At 46.1% G+C, this 14,768-nt stretch overlaps 1 protein-coding gene across 8 annotated transcripts in view; it reads left to right on the top strand.

The window, feature by feature from the left end:
* The window catches only part of mybpc1 (myosin binding protein C1), a 154,027-nt gene that overhangs the window by 90,259 nt on the left and 49,000 nt on the right, over positions 1-14,768 (top strand). For all 8 annotated transcript variants that reach the window (XM_060839610.1, XM_060839609.1, XM_060839608.1 and 5 more), the window contains 5 exons: positions 138-270; positions 3,190-3,314; positions 7,260-7,365; positions 10,500-10,660; positions 12,086-12,251. In XM_060839610.1, coding sequence (XP_060695593.1) covers positions 138-270; positions 3,190-3,314; positions 7,260-7,365; positions 10,500-10,660; positions 12,086-12,251 — 691 coding nt within the window. The remainder of the gene's footprint in view (positions 1-137; positions 271-3,189; positions 3,315-7,259; positions 7,366-10,499; positions 10,661-12,085; positions 12,252-14,768) is intronic.

The following is a 14,768-nucleotide window of genomic DNA, read 5'->3' as shown; positions in this document are numbered from 1 at the left end:
CTTTTTGTAACTTGATCCACCGTAATCATACCCGATTTTATTCAAATTTCTCCTCATTAAAACCGAGATGACAATTTTAACCAAGTCTTTGTTTCACGTTTCACTCTTATTGCTTTCCTTTCGATTGTTCACAAAAGCTTTTGCAAAGATTCTGGAGCCCGGTTACCAAGTAGAGAAAGGTGACAAGATCAGATTTGTCGTGGATTTGGCAGATCCTACCGTTGACCTGAAATGGTATCGCAACGGTCAAGAAATCCGACCTGGTCCGAAGTAAGTTTAAATTGCTTTTATCCTCTAGGTCTCCCATTCCTGCTATCGTACTTTACATTACAGTCTAAAGACTGAGCTTCACCTGAGTTGCTGCACAATTTAGCCCAATTGGAGGATCTCCCAAATTGTTCTTGCAGTTGCAAACGTATGCACAGCAAGATCCCACAGGTAGCAAGGAGGTCATTGGTTCGTAAGCAGATCACAGCTTGTCTGCTGTGGTTTTGTGATGTTGATTTGAAGTTTAAATATTTTCAGGACAGCAGAGTGCCCTCCCCTGCTCACCTGTGAAATTGTGTTGTGGGATCAGTAATAATGCAGGAACCCCGACTGGAAAGAAACACTATTGTTTGTTGGACACCACACAGAGCGACAACTCATGGTGTACATAGACAGGTCCCAGTCCGGGACAGACAGTTCCGGAGACCCGTCCTTGGATTTGCTTTATCTTTTCTTTTGATATCGAGAGTGTCATCACACACAACTGAATGGGACTTTGTCCCATCTCCAAATTGTTGGAACATATTTGAATAAGTTGAGATGTAAGGAGAGTGGGAGGGACTAAATCAAATGGAGTTGGTGAGGGAGATAAAGCACTCCACCCCCAGGCAGTGTCCACTTCTCTAAAGGCACCGAGAGTGTTGATGGACACCTTGTGCTCCCTCTCCAAGGGCAGCTGTGCACAAATGTAACCTCATGAGAGGGGCAGCCAGTTAGCAGAGATGACCATCTCCATGACCCGCTGCCTGGACCTGGTCATTGCCAGCCTGGCCATGCTCAGGAGCAGACCCATGAGGCAACCGTCCAATCTGCCCGCTCCCCTCTGCACCAGGTGCCCAAGGATCAAGAGTGTGGGATTGAAGTCCAACCAGAAATGCAACAGAAAGTTTCTCAAAAACTACAAAGGGAGTGCACATGCTCATACCCTATATTTAATGTGCTCACAGATACCACAGCGCCTGACGGTAAACAGTAGGGCTGGGAGCCTGTGAACCACTGCAATCCGCAGCTAGAGACTAGATTCCCGATAATGTGGAAACAGGCCCTTTGCCCCAACCAGTTCACGCCAACCCTCTGAAGAGTAACCCACCCAGACCCATTTCACTCTGACTAATGCATCTAATACTCCGGGCAATAGAGAGACTGCTAAGTGCAGCACCTTCCATTCCAATCCCTGAGGGAAAGAGGGAGAGCTCTCACATAGAGAGCCCTCCACTGGGGATCCCCATAGCCCCCAGTAAATCATTGGTGTAGCCAATTAGATATTTACAAACAAAATTTACTGTAGGCAATGCAAACGATCAAAAATGAACAGAGGGTAGGGGACAGCAGGAACAAGCTAGAGGATCTGCTTGATGTTTTTGGTTCGTTTTAACCTATCTTCTAAGCAATCTGTTCTGAAATGTTATTACCCCACTTTGAGCAGGTTGAACCTGGGCTTTCTCGCTCAGAGATTTGGACACTACCACAACACCACAAGATGGCTGAAGGTCTATTTTATGTTTATTTATTTATTTAACCTATGTTTCTGATCAGCCCTTTTAAGAGATGTGCACACTATTCCTTCCTTCAGTGTCACTTGATCAAGATCCTCTCGCCCTCAGGACATTGCGGGTCCAACCTACAGCACACGGATGGCAGCTGTACAGGATGGCAGCTCAGCCCCACCTCCCGAGAGGCAACTGGGCAGGAGCAATAACTGCTGACCCAGCCAGCGACTCCCATAGCCCATGAGTGATTTGAAAACAAGAGTATCAGTGGGCCAGGGGAACAACATCCGGCCCAGATTCCCATCCACATTACACGCTATTCCACCTTAAACATCTATCCCCATTCTCCCTCCATCATTGGGCTAATTTGTGGGCATTCCCTTTCCTAATGTCATCACACCCAGATCCCATCTGCTGACAGAGTGCCCCCTATAGCACTCCATTTTGTCACGTTTCTATTGCCAGTGGTTCAAGAAAGCAAGGAGGAGAAAGTGTGGTCTGCAGATGTTGGAGATCAGAGCCAAGAGTGTGGTGCTGGGAAAACACAACAGGTCAGGCAGCGTCCGAGGATCAGGAGGGTTGACATTTCAGGCATAAGCCCCTCATCAGCCCTTCAAGAAAGCAGCCCATTACTACCCTCCCCACTAGTGTGAGCCACATTCAGGAAAAGAGTAGTGAACAAGGCATCTCTGAGACCATGCTTTCAGTGATGATGGCACAAGGTAACAGCAGTGGTGGGTCATGTTGTTGAGGGACAAAGAAGGAAAGTCTTATTGGTGGACAGCTCTGATGAAGGGCTTTTGCCCGAAACGTCGATTTTCCTGCTCCTTGGATGCTGCCTGAACTGCTGTGCTCTTCCAGCACCACTGATCCAGAATCTGCTTTCCAGCATCTGTAGTCATTGTTTTTACCTTATTGGTGGACAGGACGAGCGCTATGAAGGTTTAACAAAAGAGCTAAGGTCCTGTACTTTTCATAAAATGTTATTCATTTCTGAGATGTGGGCATTGCTCAGTAGCCCAGCACTTATTGCCTGTTTCTGATTGTCCAGAGGGCAGTTAGGAGTCAATTACATTGGTGTACCTGGAGTCCAGACCAAGTAAGGATAGCCACTTGTTACCCTAAGGGCATCAGGTGGGGTTTTCCTGATACCCAACATGAGACTCTTAATGACAGATTTTCTTTATTTTTAAAAAATTGAATTCCCATTCCATCATCTGTGGTGGTGGGATTTGAACCCAGGTCCCCTAGTGGTCATCAGGTTAATAGTTAAATGGTAATACCACGAAGACCACTGCCCCCCCCCAAATTCTATGAGGTGAGGTAGATCAGGAGGGGGATGAAATTGAGAAATCAGATGGAAATTGTTGCAAATAAGCTTGAACCAGTTGAGCTGATATTCAGTGATGTCTTTCTTTGCCTTGTTGGACAGATATATCTTTGAACACAAAGGAACACTGCGAATGTTAACCATCAAAAACTGCACCATGGCAGATGATGCAGCGTACCAGGTAACAGCTGGGGATGAGAAATGTGCAACAGAATTGTTTGTCAAAGGTAAATAAATCTAAAAACCTCCTTTATTCTGCTGCTTAAAAACTGAAAAAACTGTGCGTTCTGAAACAAAAACAGAAATTGCTGGAAAATCTCAGCAGGAGAGAAATCAGAAACTTAGTTCTGAGGAAGGGTCACCGGACCTGAAACGTTAACTCTGATTTCTCTCCACAGATGCTGCCAGACCTGCTGAGCTTTTCCAGCAATTTCTGTTTCTGTTTGTTTGTTTCTCGCCCGCTGTTTGATCATTGTTAGTTATGTTTTGCTGCTTTCTTAGAGTTTAGAATTACATTGAATTTATAGGATGAAAACAGGTCTTTCAATCTCTCTGGTCAGTCTACCTCATGAATATATTCCATTTGAACTTTCCACCATCAGTGAATGCCATCAACGTATCCATTTCCCTCATGAGTTTATCTAACCTCTTCTGTTCATTAATATTATTCCTTTCAACCACTCTCTGTTGTATTGAGCCACAGTTTCTCCCCACACCCTGAATGAAGATTTTTTTCCAAAATTCCTGATTGGATTATTGGTGACCGTCTTATATTGATGACGCTAAGTTTTGACTCCTCTCACAATTGGAAACATTTTCCATTTACAAATGCTTCAGCTTTATCTTTTACATGACTGTGCGGGCCTCCCCCATGATTGAGAATGGAGATAGTTGTGGAACACCCATCTCGAGTGAATTGTTTAATTATCCAGCACCATTCACAACTGGATGTGACAGGATTGCAGAGTTTGGATCTGATCCATTGTTTGTGGGATTGCTTAGCTCTGTCCATCACTTGCTGCTTATGCTGTTTGACACACAAGTCATCCTGTTTGGTGGCTTCACCAGGTTGCCATCTCATTTTTCTGTGTGCCTGGTGCTGCTCCTAGCATGCCCTCCTGCACTCTCCACTGAACCAAGATTGATCCCCTGGCTTGATGGTAATGGTTGAGTGGGGGATATGCCAGGCCATGAGGTTACAGATTGTGCTGGAGTACAGTTCTGCTGCTGTTGATGGCCCACAGTGCCTCATGGATGCCCAGCCTTGAGTTGCTAGATCTGTTTGAAGTCTGTGAGAAAGTGAGGACTGCAGATGCTGGAGATCAGAATCGAGAGTGTGGTGCTGGGTAAGCCCAGCAGGTCAGGCAGCATCTGAGGAGCAGGAGAATCGATGTTTCAGGCATGAGCCCTTCCAATGCAGAACTTATGTCTGAAACATCAATACACCTGCTCCTTGGATGCTGCCTGACCTGCTGTGCTTTTCCAGCACCATACTCTGTTTGCAATCTGTCCCATTTAGCACAGTGATAGTGCCGCACATCATGATGTGATTATTCTCAATGTGAAGATGGGACTTTGTCTCCACAAGAACAATGCAATGGTCATTCTTATTCTTATATTGATACTGTCACGGACAGATGCATCTGCAGCTGCCAGATTGGTGAGGATGGAGTCAGGTATGTTTTTTGCTTTTGTTGGTTCCCACACCACCTGCTGTAGACCCAGTCTAGCAGCTCTGTCCTTTAGGACCTGACCAGCTCGATCAGTCGCACTGCCACCAATCACCAATCCCTCCACCAGAGTACGTTCTGTGCACTTGCTACTCTCAGTGCTACCTCCAAACCTTGTTCAATATGGAGGAGTACCAATTCACCAGCCAAGGGAGGAAGGGACCTGGTAATCAGCAGGAGGTCTCCTTACCCATGTTTGATCTGAAGCCATGAGACTTTGTATGGTCCTGAGACAAAGCTGAGGAAACTCCCTCCTAACCATACTCCCTCCAGAGCAGGATGATCACAGTTTAAGGATACGGGGTAGACCATTTAGGACTGAGATGGGGAGAAACATCTTCACCCAGAGGGTGGTGAGCCTGTGGAATTCTCTGTCACAGAAAGCAACTAGGGCCAAAACATTGAGTGTTTTCAAGAGGAGTTAGATACAGTTCTGAGGGCTAAAGAGATCACAGGATATGAGGAGAAAGCAGAAAAAGGGGACTGGACTGGTTGATCAGTCGTGATCATATTAATGGTGGAGCAGGCTTGAAGGGTAGAATGGCCCAGTCCTGCTCCTATTTTCTATGTTTCTGTGACTGTATGACACAATGCCACCAGCTCTGCTGGGTATGTCAAAGGGATAGGACATACCGAGGAATGGGTGATGGAAGCGTTTGGTAAGTGTCTATCCGGTATGCTACCATGAGGCTGACTATGTCTGGTCTAGTCTGTTGGATACCTGCAGACAAATTCACCTGCACCTCCACTCACATCATCTATTGCATCCGCTGCACCCGATGTGGCCTCCTCTATATTGGGGAGACAGGCCGCTTACTTGCAGAACGCTTCAGGGAACACCTCTGGGACGCCCAGACCAACCAAACCAACCACCCTGTGGCTCACACTTTAACTCTCCCTCCCACTCCACCGAAGACATGCAGGTCCTTGGACTCCTCCATCGCCAGAACATAACACGACGGTTGGAGGAAGAGCGCCGCATCTTCCGCCTGGGAGCCCTCCAGCCACAAGGGATGAACTCGGATTTCTCCAGTTTCCTCATTTCCCCTCCCCCCACTTTGTCTCAGTCGATTCCCTTGAACTCAGCACCGCCCTCCTAACCTGCAATCCTCTTCCTGACCTCTCCGCCCCCACCCCACTCCGGCCTATCACCCTCACCTTGACCTCCTTCCACCTATCACATCTTCATCGCCCCTCCCCCAAGTCCCTCCTCCCTACCTTTTATCTTAGCCTGCCTGGCACCCTCTCCTCATTCCTGATGAAGGGCTCTGGCCCGAAACGTCGAATTTCCTGTTCCTTGGATGCTGCCTGACCTGCTGTGCTTTAACCAGCAACCCATTTTCAGCTCAGTGTTGGATACCTCTCCCTCCCAGCCCCCGGCATTGAAGTGAATTTACTTGTCCAAGTTTATTACACTCTATTTTGTTGCTGTCCCCTCCCTAATTGATGTCATCTGAAAATCATTTACGATTTCCAAGCTAAAAGTGGTGAACTACATGTGTCCCAGCATTGATCCCTGTGGAACCTGGTGTGGGAATGGAATTGTAAGTTCATCTCAAGGTCAAATCATCACTTTCTCTCAGTCTGAGTAACTCAGCACCATCATTTCAACCACTCCCTTTATTACCAACTTGCTGTCCATTCTGTTATCGATATGATCTTAGTCATGAATCACCAATCTGATTTAAGTGATTTTTTTCTGCTTAAGCAGGTGTAAGAGCTGGAATAAATCAATAAAATTAGGAACCAGGTTGTGGGGCTCTTGGGCACTGAAACTGCTTTATATATTATTTTTTTCTTATGTTTCCCCTTATATATATAAATGCCCACAGTACCGTCAAACAGCGGTGGTGCTTATTTGAAACTGCTATACATTCAGATCTGCAGTCATCACTTTCTCCTGCTGTATATTCAGCCAAATGCATTTAGATTTAGACCTGCACAGGTTTTTAAATATACTTTCTTTGTTGTCTCATCCTAACAGACTCCCTCTGCTGGTACATGTGTATATGGTAGCTTCAAGTTAACAAAAGAGTAAAAAATGAGGTCTGCAGATGCTGGAGATCACAGCTGCAAATGTGTTGCTGGTCAAAGCACAGCAGGCCAGGCAGCATCTCAGGAATAGAGAATTCGACGTTTCGAGCATAAGCCCTTCATCTCTCATTCCTGATGAAGGGCTTATGCTCAAAATGTTGAATTCTCTATTCCTGAGATGCTGCCTGGCCTGCTGTGCTTTGACCAGCAACACATTTGCAGCTCAAGTTAACAAAACACAATTTTCAATGCAAGCTTAGGCCACTGATGTTTATCTAAAGGCCATGCTCTGAGAAGGATTTCAGACTGACAGTATAAAAAGCATGTCCCTGAAATGGCAGGGTTTAGAGGCAATATCCAAGTGGGTGATTGACTTTGATTCTCCTGCTTTGTGTTGATCTCTTGCAGAGCCCCCTGTTTTAATCACTCGAGAGCTGGAAAATCGCGATGAGCTGGTTGGTGAGAGGGTGGAGTTGGAATGTGAAGTGTCAGAAGAAAACGCGCAAGTGAAATGGTACGGAAACTCTAGCCCTGAGGCCTTGTTAGCTCAGAAAGGAGAGGAGGACGGACAAATATTTATAGTAAGACTGCGTGAACGTGATTGTGAACATGCAAATGTACAAGTTGGGAGCTGAAATGAGCCATTCAGCCCATCAAGCCTGCTTCACAATTACATTCCCCATCCCCATGCAAACCTTGATTGTCAAGAATCTAGCCTTTAACAATTATCAGTCACCCTGCCTCCACATTCTCTGAGCAAGAGCATTCCAAAGATTTATGATCCTCAGAGAGAAAAGAATTCTCCCCACCTTGGAGAGCCCTTCTTGGAAAAGCTGTGTCACCCTGTGCTGTCTCTCCCACAAGAGGTAATGTTGTTTCAGCATCCACCCAGTCAAACCCCCACAGCATTTTCCATCTCGAGTCGATGATCTCTCCTTCCTGGAATCTCCGATGCACACAAGCCCAGATTCTCTCAATCCTCAGAAGGTAACCCTTACCCCCCACTACACTCACCTCAATCCCCCCCCCCCCAGCTTCATCCATACCCACCCCGCAACAACCCGACACCCCCAACTGAAACTCATTCCAGTAACCAATCAATCTTCGGAATAATTACTGAGAGTGGAATTGAAGGACGACGAGGAAAGAATGTGGGGATAGCTGATTAATTAGACAGCCCTTCCCGAGAGCTAAGGAGAAAGTGAGGACTGCAGATGCTGGAGATCAGAGTCAAAAAGTGGAGTGCTGGAAAAGCACAGCAGGTCAGGCAGCATCTGAGGAGCAGGAGAATCGACGTTTCGGGCATAAGCTGTTCACTTCCCAAGAGCTAACACAAACATGATGCACTGAATGGCCTCCTTTTGTACTGTCAAAGAACAAGGAACAGTACAGCACCAGAACAGGCCCTTTGGCCCACCAACCCTGTCCCTTTTTAGACTAACATGTCCTTACCTGTATGCAGTCCGTGTCCCTCTCTTCCCTGCCTAATCATGTGTCTGTCAAGATGCTTCTTAAACGTTGTTATTATATCTGTTTCTACCACCTCCTGTGGTGGCACATTCCAGGCTCTTACCTCCCATTGTGTCAAAAACCTACCTCTCACATCGCCTTTAAACTTTGGTCCTTCTACCTTCAACCTACGACCCCATGTAATTGGCATTTTTACCCTGAGGAAAAGACTCCAACTAACCATTCTATCCATTCCTCCTAGAACTTTATAAACCAATATCAGGTGGCCCCTCATCCTTTGGCATACAAGTGAAAACAAACCAACTTTGTCCAATCTGTCCTCATAACTAGTACCCTCCAAACCAGGCAGCATCCTGGAAAGCCGTTTCTGTCCCTTGTCCAAAGTTACACATCTTTCTGGTGGGGCATCCTTTGTCCTTTTCCTTTGACCTGAGATTGAAGATTTGTAGAGTGACTGGGATCTGGAATATATTGTCTCAGAGTGTGATGGAGGCAGGTTCAATTAAAGCATTCCAAAAGGACAACTGCATCAGCGCCTGAAGAGAGAGGGTCACAGAGCCCCAGACAGATGCCATGGAAGTGTGACGAGGTGAGTTGCTCTTGCAGAGAGCGAACACAGATGTGATGGGCCAAATGACCTCCTTCTGTGCTGTAACCATTCACCGATTTGGTTAGTTCTTCCACAGTCTGTATCCCAGCCATAATGCAGGGCTGACCTCAATTCAAACATTATTCAGTCAAGTGAAATGTTTTGGTTGGAAGAACATTGAAAGACAATGTGACTTTGAGGGTAAAATTCTAAAGGGAGTGCTGGTTGGGCACTCATCATTGAAGGTGGCAGGACAGGGGGAACAGAGCAGTTAATAAAGCACACACTAACCCTGGCTTTGTTAATAGGGGCATAGAGTACAAGGGCAAGGAGGTGACGCAAGACCTCAGATGGAGCATTGTGTACAGTTATGGGAGTCACATTATCGGAAGGATGTGAATTCATTGGAGAGAGTGAAGAAGCAATTGACAAGAATGGTTCCAGGAATGAGAAACACCAGTTTTAGGGATAGATTGAAGAAGGTGGGAGTATTCTCCTTGGAGAGAAGGAGGCTGAGAGGGAGACCTGATAGAGGTTTTCAGAATCATGAGCGGGCTGAATAGAATAGATCGGGTGAAAGTGCTTTCACTCATAAAAGGAACAGGAATGAGAGGACATGGGTCTAAAGTGATGTGCAAATGAAGCAAGGGTGCAAGGACTCAAAAGACATAGGAACTGGAGTAGATCGTTCGGTCCCTTGGTCGTGGCTGATCCAAGGACATTCCTCATGTCCACTTTCCTGCCCTTCCACTGTAACTGTTGATTCCTCGAATGATCAGGAATCTATCTGTCTCAGCCTTGAATTTTGAGAAGATTTGTAGCTCAGGTTGAGGTTCTGGATGTAGGCTGACGAAGCCTTCGTCCGGAGGCTCACTGAAGATGTTATCTAGTATGGTGACAAAACGTCTGAAAACAAACCTTCCAGCTCAGTCAGCAAACCTACATTCAGCCTTGAATATACATAAGGGCTCTGCCCCCACAGCTGTCTGTGGGAGGGAGTTCCAAAGACTCACAACCCTCTGAGAGAAGAAATTCCTCCCCATCTCAGTCTTAAATTGGTGTCCCTTTATTCTGAGACTGTGCCCTCTGGTGCTAGACTCTCCCATGGAGAGGAAATATCCTCTCAGCATTGACCCTGTCAAACCCCTTAAGAATCCAACATGTTTCACTGAGATCACCTCTCACTCATTCCAGTGAGTAGAGTCTCAACTGTTTAACTTTTGTTCATAAGGCAATTTCCCCCACACCAGGAATCATTCCAGTGATGTAAGCAAAAGCTTTCTCACCCAGTGAATAGTGAGGGTTTAGAATGTACAGCCTGGAAATGTGATGGGGGCTGCTTCGATGGAGGCATTTAGGAGGAGCATTGGATGGTTATTTAGACAGAAATGGTGTGTGGGGAGAAAAGGAAAAGGCAGGAAGTTGGCTCCAGGTGATCGAACCAGTGCAGGCACAATGGGCCAAATGGCCTCCTTCAATGCCATAGTAATTCTGCAATTCTTCCAATAAAGTTTGTGGTGTGTTTGCAGTGTTAAAATAAAATGTCTGGTATGCTTTGCTAATCAGAGATGCCCCCATCCTCTCCTCAGGTTTAAAAATGGGATTGAACTTGGGGCTTCACCCAAGCACCGCTTTCGGACTGAGGGAAAGAAACACTGGCTCATCATCCCAGAGGCTACCAAAGCTGACTCTGGAACATATTCGGTGAAGACCACTGGAGGCCAGTCCACAGCTGAGCTGAAAGTTGATAGTACGTGTAACATTTTTTCATGCAAGGGTTTCGAGTAGGGTAATTCTCAGTGTTAGACTTTAAAGTATTATGAGCTAATTAACCGAGTAAGAATAATATTGCTCTCAAGGTGGCTGGTGTGGGTGGAAGTCCCTTAGAAGCATTAGTTAAAGACTTCACTAAACATGCCCATGAAGCTGTTGCATTATCATTAAAAACATGACATAGAACATAGCAGTAAGCCCACCACCACCTTGAACACCCACATCCCACATCCCACATCCCACATCCCACAGTATCGAAATACAGAGGATCCTGGAAAGGCAATTACTAAAACATGTTAACGTTTTCACAATACATATTCACAGCAGCATAATCCACCTCAAATATCGCCATGACATTGTGGATGATGGGAATCTGGGTATATGTGGAGATTCTGCTACGTTCCCCAGTGACTTTTCACTGGCTTCTACTCATGGAGATTCCCAACCTTGGGAAAAGTTAATTTCCCTCAGCAAAATAAATCTGTCATTGTTCCCCAATCTGGGCTCACACATGACTCAAGACCCACACCAACACGATTGGCTCTTAAGCACAGATATTTAACAGGAGACTGCTGGGCTCATCGTCAATCCCAGGCAAGTTGGTCCCACTCAGCTGAACAGAATTGAATGTTTATCATAGATTCTCTACAATGCAGAAGCAGGCCATTCTGCCCATTGAGTCCACACCAACCTTCCAAAGAGCATCCCGCTCAGACCCACCAAACCCCCACCCTATCACCCTGAATTTCCCATGGCTAACTTACACATCCCTGGACACTATGGGTAATTTAGCATGGCCAGTCCACCTAACCTATACATCTTTGGACACTGGAAGTCCATGCAGACATGGGGAGAATGTGCAAACTGCTGCCCCATAGCGCCAGGGGCCTGGGTTCATTTCCAGCCTCAGGCAAAAGTCTCTGTGTGGAGTTTGCACATTCTCCCCGTGTCTGTGTGGGTTTCCTCCGGGTGCTGCTGATTCCTCCCACAGTCCAAAGATGTGCAGGTCAGGTGAACTGGCCATGTTAAATTGCACAGTTTTCAGGAATGTGTAGGTTAGGTGCATTAGTCAGGGGTAAATGTAGATTAATAGGGTAGGGGAAATGGATCTGGGTGGATTGCTGTTCAGAGGGTCAGTGTGGACTTGTGCCGAATGGCCTGTTTCTGCACTATAGGGATTCCATGATACCACACAGACAGTCGCCTGAGGCTGGAATCGAACCTGGGTCCCTGGCACTGTGAGGTAGCAGTGCTAACCACTGTGCCGCCCCTGGATTACAGATTTATAGATAATGTGGACTTGTAGCTGAGGAAGTAAGGAGTGTTTTAGTTTGGTGGGGGTGGTGAGATGCACTGTTTCACACAAGTTGAGCTTCCCTGATGTTCTCTCCTTGTTTCTCAGTGAAACCTCTGAAGATATTGCAGAATCTCACCGACCAAGTTGTCCGAGCTGGTCAGCAGGCAGTCCTTGAGTGTGAATTGTCGGAAGCGAGCGTGGGTGGAAAGTGGTACAAGAACGGCCAACTGATCTATCCAAGTGAACACATAAAGATAACTCACCGCAAAAAGTGAGGGCTCACAGCCATATGTAACCAATGAATGAGTGCTTGTTTGTCCTCAGTTCAGAGAATCAGGCAGCACACAGTAAGCCATTCAGCCCATCATACTCAGGTTAACTCTCTGAAAGAAGGACCCAACAAGTCTGAAACTTCCCTGCTCTGTTCCCAATGGCCAGGCAATTTCTGTTCCGTTTCATGCATTTATTATTATATCCCATTTTGAAAGTTCCTTTTACCACCTCTCTTTGTACTATCGTGTCCCAGTTTAGCAGTTGGGTTAAATTCTTTTACTTGTCAGTTTAGGTGGTAAAGTGCCCATTGCTGAGTCAGCCATTTCAAGCAGGTGATGAGTTCAATCCCACTTCAGCCATTTGGAATCAATTTGAATTATTTGGAAACTAAAAAAAATGGGGGTTGATAGGATAGACAGAGCCTCCAATCTGAGCTAGGCCTCTCCTGTGTGATGTGGTGCTGGAAAAGCACAACAGGTCAGGCAGCATCCGAGGAACAGGAGAATCAACGTTTCAGGCCAGAGCCCTTAATCAGGAATGAGGCTTGTGAGCATTGGGGGTGGGGAGATAAATGGAAGGGAGGGTGGGACTGTGGTGGAAGGTAGCAGAGGGTGCGATAGGTAGATTAAGGTGGGAGTAATGGTGATAGGTTGGAGAGGAGGGTGGAGTGGTAGGTGGGAAGGAAGACAGATGGGGCAGGTCAAGAGGGTGGTGCTGAGTTTAAAGATAAGGTGGGGGGAGGGGAAATGTGGAAACTAGTGAAGTCTACATTGATGGAATGGGGTTGGAGGGTCATGAGGCAGAAGATGAGGTATTCTTCCTCCTGGTGTCAGTTGGTTAGGGTGTGGTGATGAAGGAGGCCCAGGACCTGCATGTCCTTGGTGGAGTGGGAGGGGGAGTTGAAATGTTCAGCCATGGGGTTGGTTGGTGTGGGTTTCCCGGAGATGTTCTCTGAAGCACTCTGCGAGTAGTCCTCCAGTCTCCCAAACGGAGAGGAGACCACATCAGGTGCAATGGATACAGTAAATGGCATGTGGAAGTGCAGGTAAAACTCTGATGGATTTGGATTTACCTGCAGTTCCACACATGTCATTTACTGTATCCGAAATCTGGCTTCACATTGGATTCACAATGAGGATGTTTCAGAAACAGGAGACATGAGCTGAGCAGTTCCTTGCTTACAGTAAACATTCCCAACTGAAAATCTAACTTCTAACATAACTGCCATAAACACTAGTTATAAAATAATCAGTGATGTGAATGCAAGGAGCCAAGTCCAGGCAAGGAAGCAGGAGATTTCCAATACATGCCATGGTAAAAGATAAGCTTCCATTATCCTTGCATTGACCTCTTTGAAAGAAAGACAGTCCAGGTATACATAATACTTTGTCCAATTGTCCAATGGAAGGAAACCTGCCATTTATATCTCCTCTGAGCCTGTATTTAATGGTAGTTGTATCAGAGTGCTTTAGTTCAGAAAGGGGACTGTCACTTTCTCAGGACATGTAGGGATGGTAGTAAACTCTGACCTTGCCAATGATGCCAACATTCAGAGGATGGAATTAAAAATCTACCCTGTAGCGAGCAGAGGAATTCTTTATTCAGCTGCATGTGCATTTTATCAAACAAGATCGAGGTTATACTTTGAAGGGCCTTTTATTGAGAAATCACATCACTGAAGATGGAATTAGATAGCAACTCAACCCAACTGGTCCATGCTGGGGTTTATGCACCACATGAATCTCCCCCCATCCCTTTTCATCTTATTGAATCTGTACCACTTTCTCCTTCATGTCTTTATCTATATTCCCCTTAAATGTATCTTTGATTTTCACCTCAACACTCCACCCTGTGCCAGTGACCTCCACTTTCTAACTCTCAGAGTAAAGTAGCTTCCATCAAATGGATCTGTTATTCTCCATCTTGGGTCCCCGTAGTGGGAAATGGACAATCTATTGTTCGTTCAGAGTACCTTTAAATAGGAGAAAATTGTTGTTGAAACGTTTTCACCTTGTACTCGTCTGGCCAGAGACAAGAATCTTCCCTCATGTTTGTGCATACTTTTTGATGATTGTAAGAGAAAAGCTGAAACTATGATAAAGTCATAGGGTCATAGAGATGTACAGCCCAGAAGCAGACCCTTCGGTCCAGCTTGTCCATGATGACCAGATACCCTAACCTAATCTAGTCCCATTTGCCACCCCTTGGCCCATATCCCACCAAACCCCTCCTATTCATACACCCATCTAGATGCCTTTTAAACAATGCAATTGTACCAGCCTCCACCACTCCCTCTGGCAACGCATTCCATACACGCACCATCCTCTGTGTGAAAAAGTTGCCCTTTAAGTCCCTTTTTTTTATCTTTCCCTTCTCACCCTAAACCTATGCCCTCTAGTTCTGGTCTCCCCCACCCCAGGGAAAAAACTTTGTCTATTTATCCTATTCATGCTTCTCATGATTTTATAAACCTCTATAAGGTCACCCCTCAGCCTCCAAAGCTCCAGGGAAAACA

This window comes from Hemiscyllium ocellatum, chromosome 19 (genome assembly GCF_020745735.1).
Source record: "Hemiscyllium ocellatum isolate sHemOce1 chromosome 19, sHemOce1.pat.X.cur, whole genome shotgun sequence".
Classification (NCBI taxonomy): domain Eukaryota; kingdom Metazoa; phylum Chordata; class Chondrichthyes; order Orectolobiformes; family Hemiscylliidae; genus Hemiscyllium; species Hemiscyllium ocellatum.
Note: the sequence above shows the minus strand (reverse complement) of the source record. Positions and strands in the feature narration are given on the sequence as shown.